Source organism: Daktulosphaira vitifoliae, unplaced genomic scaffold (assembly GCF_025091365.1).
Source record: "Daktulosphaira vitifoliae isolate Bord-2020 unplaced genomic scaffold, ASM2509136v1 Scaffold_1, whole genome shotgun sequence".
Taxonomy (NCBI): domain Eukaryota; kingdom Metazoa; phylum Arthropoda; class Insecta; order Hemiptera; family Phylloxeridae; genus Daktulosphaira; species Daktulosphaira vitifoliae.
In genome coordinates, this window is record NW_026099572.1 from 15,498,351 (window position 1) to 15,508,191 (window position 9,841).

A 9,841-nucleotide genomic window follows, 5' to 3' on the forward strand; every position below is an offset into this window, starting at 1 on the left:
AAAAAATAACAAATTTTCAACATGGTTTTAAATTTAAGTAAAAGGTAGTATGGTGATGTTGAAAAGAAAGGCTATGGCATTTACTATGCCTGTTAAGTGTCTTTAAACTAGAGAAATAATGTCTATCTAACTTCACCTGAAGATTCTCTTTGTTATACTAAGTATACTTGGTATAACAACATAAAACTAAAAATCCAGAATCATTTTCATTGGTGAATGATAGTCTTTTGCTATTGAATTTATATTTAGATAGAAAAATATACTTGATTAAATATCATTAAAATAAATTATTTACAGTTCCTAAATAATTTTTATATACATTGGATATCCTCTATAGAGGATATCTACTGAAATTTTTTCGATTTTCTAAAATTGTCTTGACCCAATTTATTATTTTAATTTAACTGCTGCTTTAGTCTTAACAGCTAACCTTATGTTCAAATATTTTAGCATAGTAGGTAAATATATTTGGCTGAAGTTACAAATAAAAATATTGCAGCACTCCTGTAAAATATATTTTGGTTTTTCAAAACAAATGTTTGACGATCATTACTTATTCAATACATAAAAGTATAGAATTTTATAATAAAAATATATGAACAATCAATTTTTTTAACAAATTACTGACTACTAATAAATTAAGTTCATTGTTCAATTTTTTTTTCATTGATAATTTGAAAAAACTACTCTTTTTGGAAAACAATAAGTACTTAACATGGTATGTACAATGAGTTAAAAATAGAATGATGTGAATTTTAAATTACTAATGAAAAGTTATTTTTTAAAAATGTTTTATTTAATTTTTTTTTATGTGTAATATTTATATTAATATAACATTTTTATACTTATGTGCTAATTTTTAACTATTACAGAATATGTATATCATCATTTCAATGATTTTAGCAGTTTTTTTTGTTACTGGTAACTTTATTTTGTTTTTTATCATAAAATCAATGTAACAGCACAGATAAGATAAACCTTGTTTGTGGTAATAGTGTAGTAACTATGGGCTAATGAGATGATAGGCCGCTATGATATATTAATAAAATAAAGAAAACAAGTTCACAATATTAGACAGTAGATGAATTTTCCAAGAACTTTTAAGTTCACCCAAAAAATATTTTTGTATACATAAATATTTTTATTAGATATTTTAAATATTAAAGATTGTAATATTTATACTTTATTTTATTTATTATTTTTATGAATAATTATTTCGCATACTATCTTTAGTTTATAATTATACGAAATATATCGTTTTGTTTTGTTATTAATTACACTAAAAAAATAAAATAATTGTATAATAAAAATATTTATAACCACGGTCATTTATTAAAATTAAAACGTTAAATCACATGAATAAAAATTGTCTACATACAATATACATTATGAAAGCGATGTCAATTTTAAACACGTTCTATAAATTTCAAAACAAAATTTTTTTTTAATTCCTTCTTTTTTCTTTAAAATATATCAAAAAACTCTTTCAAGTGGAAACATATATGTTTAACCAGAATAAAAATATAGTTTAAAAAAACTAAAAAAACACGCTTTTAAAGCACATGAAACTAAAAAGTTCAAAATTATTTTAAAAATAAGCTTAAAACAATAATGAACGAAAAATATTAGTATTATTGTGATAAAAGCGTCGGGCGCTCAATATACGAAAAATATGGCACAAAGCACCCACGCTTTTTTTCACAATAATACTAGTACTTTTCGTTCATTATTGTTTTAAGCTTATTTTAAAAATTATTTTAAACTTTTTAGTTCGATATGTTTTAAAAGCATGTTTTTCAGTTTTTTTAAACTATATTTATTTTTCACTTTTTAGTTGCATGTTATGATAATAGTTAATATCAATATCATGGTTGTAATGGGTAACGGGAAATCAGGGTTCGATTCCGGGGAGGGAGTCAGAGAAACGGCTACCACATCAAAGGAAAGCAGCAGGCGCGCAAATTACTCACTCCCGGAACGTGGAGGTAGTGACAAAAAATGACGATACGGAAATCATCCTTTGTAATCGGAATGAAAACACTTTATATCTCTTAATGAGAATAAAGCGTATTAATATATAAGTTTTAATAGTAATTAGAATATATATGTATATGCATGTAAAGCGACTTAAGTACGTAAACGTATCATGTACGAGGTATAGCAGTGTTTTGTGGATGGGCGTGGCGAGGGGAACGTTATACACGAGGTATATACGGCGGCAGCGGCGTCGGCTATAGGGATATATAAATGAATATTAATATATATTAATATATGAATATTAATAAATATTAATATATATATATTTGTATATATATATATATATATTAGGGTGGTCCTTAGTTATAGAAGAAAAAATTTTTTTTAAGAAATTCAGAGTCATGGGCTCAAAATTTCGTTAGGTTCACTGAAAAAATGAAACTGGTAAAATTTGAGTACAATAAGACAACCCCTTCACGTGCCTCAAAGGGGTTGAAGTTCTTCAAAAATGGGGTGGATTATCTTTTTTGAGTGTACGCTCTTTATTTTTAAAGTTTCGCCAAAAACAAAACGAACAATTTTTATAGAACTAAATGTGAACAAAAAATAAGGTAATATATTATTTTTTTGTAAAATTACTATTTTTCGTAAAAATCAGTTTCACTTAATTTTTTTTAAAAAATGACATAGTTTTCAGTTATAATTTTCCAGTGTCTTAAATTTTATTTGTACACAGAAATTGTACAGAAGTAATATTAATCACCATGATATCTTCTATAAAAAACGTTATTTGAGTTTTTTTTTGAATTATGAATCCTTTCCAAAAAAAAATTTAAAACAACTACGAANATTATGAATCCTTTCCAAAAAAAAATTTAAAACAACTACGAAAACGTGTTTTTTTTTTTACATTTTTTTGCATGTATGTTTTTTTGTTTATAAACGAACAAATTTTCTTATATAGGTATAATACACAAGGGATTACAAATACAGGTAGCTAATTGGTTTTTTATGATATTGCTATCACAGTCACGGATTGTTTATTATCAATTATGACTATCAATAGATATACTTTTTGTATTGTCAGTTAGTGTATTTATAAACTCACAACAATGTACCTTACTATCATTGATCATAAGAATGATGTGTACCTGCTAATATCGATGTCATAAAAAANTCATAAGAATGATGTGTACCTGCTAATATCGATGTCATAAAAAATCAATTAGCTACCTGTATTTGTAATCCCTTATGTATTATATCTATATATTAACTCAAAAATTTGAAACTTTAAATGTTTATATCTAATAAACAAATTAAGTTTTATTAAAAATTCAAATGCCATTTATTATTGAATTAAAAACTCAAACATTTTATTAAATTAAAAATATGTGTTACCATTTAAAAGAACAAAGTTGACACCCTTACCAGGCATAGGGGATGAACTTAATAAGTATTACATAGTTAATAATTCAAGAATAATGTGTAACTAAAGATAATAATAAAAAAAAATTTTTAATTATTATTATTCTGTAAGTAATTGAGTGGGTTATGATAAAAAAATCACTCTGTATATTTAAGAAATCTTTGATTTACATTTTTTAATCCATTTAGTTTTAACGTGTGTTTTAATTATTTACAGAAACCATAACTAATGCAAATCGTAAGTAATAATTTTTGCAATTCTTTTTCTGTAGAAAATTTTTTATTATTATCTTTGATGTCAAACTAATTTAAGAGTCAAATATTAAAAAGGTTCTATTAATTTTTTTGTAAAAATGAAAGAATATAGAAATACTGTATTTGAAACATTTCTGTTAAAAAAAAGCGATTTAGTTATTAATAAATTTAAATTGTTAAAAAATTTAGTCATAAAAGTTTTATAAAGTAGACTTCAATATCATTATCTTTTGCGTTAATTTTATGAATATTCGATTGAAAGTTAAATGAACACTAATTTAATAAAAAACATATTTTCATTAAAATTTTTAACATCTATATTTTCTGCGATAGCGGTTGTCTGGTACGCATGTGTTTTTTTCGCGCTCCCGATATTTTATTTTATTTGTCTCTCTTTTAATTAATTAATTCACTTAATAATACCTGTAAATGGCGTTTGGAAATGTGGTAGTCACGTTTCTTAATCGTTTACTAGCATAATTAACCCAAAGTGCCCCAATTACGTTTAATATAGTTCACTCATTTCGGCGAATTACGTTAGACACATTGAGGTTCACCACGGCCGTCGCGGCAGCGGCCTCGATAATTTTACAGTTGTACGCTATCACGTGTACTCGTTATCGTATTATATATATCAATACTCTCGCCACAATGTCTAATAATAAGCTATTGTTTTTGATGATTACATTGAGCATTCGTTGGACAATTTGTTTTGTTTTTGTTATAATGGAGATGACCACTCCTATTTCCATTTTTGATGTGTCATTATATACCTTTTGATAATTTTTATATTCTGCAAGGAAATAACTTTTTATATCATTAAGAATTATTCTTATTATATCAAAAACATATGTAACTAAATGTACCGAAAAAAAAAATAAAATAGTATTTTTGATTTTGCGAGTAATTATGTTGGTTTATATTATTACAAATTAAAGTATTATTACATTTGTAACGTGATTACTAATTATGTCAAATTTGTTAAATATGGTTAATTATAAAATTGATATTTTGTTACACAATAAAAAAATTTTCATTTTTTTCAGATTTCGCACAAAAAGCTCTAAATTTTAAAAGTAACTAAAATGTTAAATATTAATTATTGTTATCAACATTCATTTCTCCAGATAATTAACAAAATGAAACATACATGCAGGATTAATGTTAGAAATCGCTAAATATTTATTACTAATTGTACATGAATATTCTTATAAAGCGTTATTAATTTAACTATTGTTTTTCGCTTCAGCAAACGTGTCGAAAAATGCAAGTAAGTTAAATTTGATAGACAGGAAAATTTGTTTCTAGTTAGCGACTTATCTTTTATTAAAACTAAAAATCGTATTTTAATATTGTTGGTATCACGCCAACTTCAGATTAAAAAAAACATACGTTTAATATTTAAGTTACAAAAACATTCACGTACGAAATAACCAAAATATTGAACATTCAAAATAGTATGACTTCGATTAAATAAGAATATTGAAGTTCAAATAATAGAATATTATCAATAAAATATACAAGTAGTGTAAAGTAGGGAAAGATGGAGGAAGTTACAATTTTTATGATGTTGGAAATATGCTTAACTAAGAATCTGGTAGTTGATGATAAAATTCTTAGAAGTTGATTGCTTTTGTTATCATAAAAATGTTTATCATAATTTCGATTTGACACCTCATTTAGTCATACCTCTCCACTACTCACTGATCAAAAGGCGTGAGGGTGAGTCGAAGGATCTGTTTTTCTCCATTTTACCCTACTTATATAAATTATTACTGTATTAATTTTAAGAAAAATTAAAGATTTATAGTAAATAAATACTAGTAATTCCATAAATCAGTGCTAATATTTTTTATAATACAGGTGATTTTTTTATCATAACCCACTCAATTACTTGCAAAATAATAATAATTTAAACATTTTTTTTTTTATTATCATTAGTTACACATTATTCTTGAATTTTTAACTATGTAATAATTTTTAAGTTCATCCCTTATGCCTTGGAGGGGGGTAAACTTTGTTTTTTTAAATGGTAACACATATTTTTAATTTAATAAAATGTTTGAGTTTTTAATTTAATAGTAAATGGCATTTGAATTTTTAATATAACTTTATTAGCTTATTAGATATAAACATTTAAAGTTTCAAAATTTTGAGTTAATATACATGTATAATACACATGGGATTGTAAATACAGGTAGCTAATTGGATTTTTATGACATTGCTGTCTCAGTCACGGATTGTTTATTATCAATTATGATTATCAATAGATATATTTTCTGTATTGTCAGTTAGTGTATTTATAAACTCATAACAATGTGCCTTACTACAATTGATAATAACAATGCTGTGTACCTGCTAATATCGATGTTATAAAAAACCAATTAGCTACCTGTATTTGTAATCCCTTGTGTATTATACCTGTATATTAATTCAAAAATTTGAAACTTTAAATGATTATATCTAATAAACGAATTAAGTTATATTAAAAATTCAAATGCCATTTACTATTAAATTAAAAACTCAAACATTTTATTAAATTAAAAATATGTGTTACCATTTAAAAAAACAAAGTTGACCCCCTTCCAAGGCATAAGGGATGAACTTAAAAAGTATTATATAGTTAAAAATTCAAGAATAATGTGTAACTAAAGATAATAAAAAAAAAAAATGTTTAAATTATTATTATTCTGCAAGTAATTGAGTGGGTTATGATAAAAAATCACCCTGTATATACAGTGTCAGTATCAATTTGGAGAGAGTCTCCTAATTTGGACTACTTTAGAATTCTAGGTCTTGTCTAGAGAATTAATACAAATGATAAATGAAAAGTAGGATTAAAATAATACCTGCATTTGTGATCAATAATTTGGCATAGTTGAATTAGTTTTTTTTAGTTCTAAGTGTAATTTTTTTGGTTGAAAATACCGACCACACTGGAGGTTCGGTATAGTTGTAGTAAGTATAGATAACGCTGATTAACATTATTATCATAAAAAATGCTTCGATGCCATTTCGCTAAATTTCACAATAATTTTATACAGGTGATTTTTTAATTTATNACAATAATTTTATACAGGTGATTTTTTAATTTATTAATCATTAATCATATAATTAATAAAAAAATAAAAATAAAAATAAAATTAATAATTTATTTCTTGGTTCTCTATAGGTACATGTTATCTCAATTTTCAATCATTATATTTTTGTTCTACCCTTAAATTTTATAAGTGTGTCATCTTTGTTTTTCAAAATGGCAAAGTGTAATATACTGGTAATGTTAATAACATCTAATGTATTGGTTTAGATGCTATTAAAATATAAAAAATACTCTATGAATGTTAAATATTAAATAAAAAATGTATCTAAAAGGAACCAAAATTTATATGAATAATATAATGTTATTTAATTATTGTTGATATAAATGAAAATGTTTAGTTCTGTCTAAGAATAAATAATCAGTATTCATTTTATTTAAATGCCATAATTTTTCTAGTTAAATATATAATGTAACCTATTGATATCAATATTAGTAAGTTTACGTTTAAAATTAAATGTTTGACTTTGATTTCGGTAATATTGTATTTAAAATATATGGCGTCTAAATTAGGAAACATTAAATGATCTGTATTATGCAAACAAAAGTGGTCCAACTTAGACGACTCCTTAAATATCCATTGACTGAACAAAGAAATAAATTTCTATTAAATAGTGATAAATCATGAAATAATCGAAAAATAAATCATTTATAATTTTGTAATTTCTTTTCAAATTAGTAACCTTATCTAAGAATGCAAGTAAGTAATTTAGAAATTTCTATTGACAGTTATTTAGTCATTTGCATTAAAAAAATATATACACAAATAGGATTATGTTTTAAAAATCTGAGACTTTGACATAATGCAGTCAATATGTTTATGCATCCATTTGTTGTAATAGCATAACATTTAGAATCTTAGAACTAAAGATATAACAATTATTGCTAAGGTGGCCGTAGTTTCCCCTATTCTCCCATAATATTATTAATAGGGTTTCTTTTACTTCATGTACCTGTAAGCTAGTAATTGATTGTTTAGCAGGAGAATATAGGCTAAACGATTATAAAAATTTCCTATTTTTATTATGATAAAAGAGATAAAATTTTAGTGAAATTTCTAAAACATAGCAATTGTAAAATTACGAATATATTCATTTATGTGAAATTAAACATATTTGCATCAAATATGTTAGTTACTAACTGATGTTAGTCATTATTAGATATTATCTATTCTGAGTTATTAGCATGTCAGAAACTACTCGATTTCTTGCCAAATAAATATAATATTGAAAAAATATACATATATTTTTTAACTTATAAGTTACTAGTTAATTTTTAGAATCATCCTTTAAACTTATGGGATGTCAACTTAATTTTTTAAATGGCAACATACATAATTAACTCGTTTATTTAATAGATATTTAATGATACGACTAAAAAAATTACGTATCGATAATAATATTTCGACTAGTATTTCGGAAATATTAACGTTTTATAATCAAGGCTGGAGGTGAACGTGTGTGTTGTTATTTTTATTACTAGTAATTTCCTGGCCGTATTCTTCTTCCCGCCTAGGAAATATTTTACATTGTATCCTTTATAAAAATCAATGAACAAATTAATCACTTTAAAACAAACTATTTATTTTTGTTAAGATAAATCATAATCAATTTTTTTTTGAACTTTGAATAAAAATGTATTTTTGTTTAGTTTTTCACATCATTTAGCATATTTTGGTGTTAGAAACATTGTTATAGCTTTAAAATTACGATTGTAAATTTAAAAAAGTCATGTGAACACATTAGTGTACAAAGGATTTGAAAGACTTAAAGAATTTTTGGTGTAACTTAATATTATAATCCAATGTCTTTCCGAATTTATATTATTAATTATACCTGTTTTTAGAGCGTATCTTAGCAAAATTTTGTTTAATGAATAATTTACAACATGTTCATGGTATGAAATATTAACTTTAAGATTTTTTTAAAATTTGATGACGTATTCGATTTATTTTTAGAGGATAATTCAGAAAATGAAATGAATGATGTATTAATTGATAGATCAATAAACGAAGCTATAAATTTATCAAGAAATATGTCTATTGATTATCAAAGAAATGAAGTTTTTGATACCCAAAATCCTTTAATTATAGATAGATCAAATAATGTAATTACAGACTTAACAGATTTTGTAATAAGAAACGACGATTATGATTATGATCCATTTTTAAAAGCTGATTTTTCAAATAAAAGTAAAATAACTTATTTTTAATCTCAGTTTAAGGTTCAATTAATTAGTTTATTTTAATATTTTTAGTACTAAATACTATATTACAAGACTGGCCAGAAGATAAAGGTAATAAAGCTAGTATTATTTACATTAAATAAGTTACTCGTATTTCATAACTTGATATAAATATATATTTCGTATGACATAGTATGAATAACACTTTTTTATCTTACTAAGTTATTAAAAAAAATTACAAATAGTTCATAGTAACTTAACAAAAATAAATAAATGAATAGTTGTATACAATCAAATAAAACGGTAGCACAGTGGGGTCGCGGCATAGTGGAGACATTGCATAGTTGGGTTCAGTCTAGATTTAATCTGACAGTGATTAAAATCACTATCATAAGAAACGCTTCGATGCAAATCTGTAGATAGTGATTAATTTTAAAAAATTGTTGGATAATTGCAAAAGCAACATCAACTTCTATTAAAATAAAATACAAAACCCATAATTTTCATACAAAAATAGCATATTTTTGAATATGGTAGCCATTTGCGTATAGAAGATAGGTCGTCGGGACAAATTTTTTTTTTTCATTTTGTAGTACATAAAATAAGCTTTAATTTTATATATGTTTAAAGGACGCAGTATTTCCGGAACATTATCAAAAATCAAGTTGAAAAAGTTATTTTTTGTAAAAAAATTACTATTTTAAATTCCCTCAGTGAGCAGAATAAGTGTTAGATTTTCAAAAAAAATTATATCAAATGAAAGGGAAATATCTAAGGTTTCAATACAAAAAAATATTATTTTTATTTGTTCATTTTTGAAAAAGTTATGGCAGTTTTAAGTACAAAAAACATCCCGATAAAAGGTCATTTTTATCGCAAACATTACATTTTTTTTTAAATTTT

General features: G+C 24.1%; 1 protein-coding gene across 3 annotated transcripts in view; it reads left to right on the top strand.

The window, feature by feature from the left end:
• LOC126902587 (uncharacterized) overlaps positions 1 to 9,841 on the top strand; it is a 185,327-nt gene that overhangs the window by 5,093 nt on the left and 170,393 nt on the right. The window contains exons 1-8 of one of the 3 annotated variants that reach the window (XM_050680010.1): positions 1,862 to 1,985; positions 3,620 to 3,640; positions 4,704 to 4,733; positions 4,907 to 4,927; positions 7,434 to 7,454; positions 8,600 to 8,650; positions 8,712 to 8,945; positions 9,011 to 9,049. In XM_050680010.1, the coding sequence (XP_050535967.1) occupies positions 1,868 to 1,985; positions 3,620 to 3,640; positions 4,704 to 4,733; positions 4,907 to 4,927; positions 7,434 to 7,454; positions 8,600 to 8,650; positions 8,712 to 8,945; positions 9,011 to 9,049 (535 nt within the window). In that variant the 5' untranslated portion in view covers positions 1,862 to 1,867. Of the gene's footprint in view, positions 1 to 872; positions 922 to 1,859; positions 1,986 to 3,619; positions 3,641 to 4,703; positions 4,734 to 4,906; positions 4,928 to 7,433; positions 7,455 to 8,599; positions 8,651 to 8,711; positions 8,946 to 9,010; positions 9,050 to 9,841 lie in introns of those variants that run through there. The other 2 variants (XM_050680021.1, XM_050680001.1) reach the window with 2 other exon arrangements.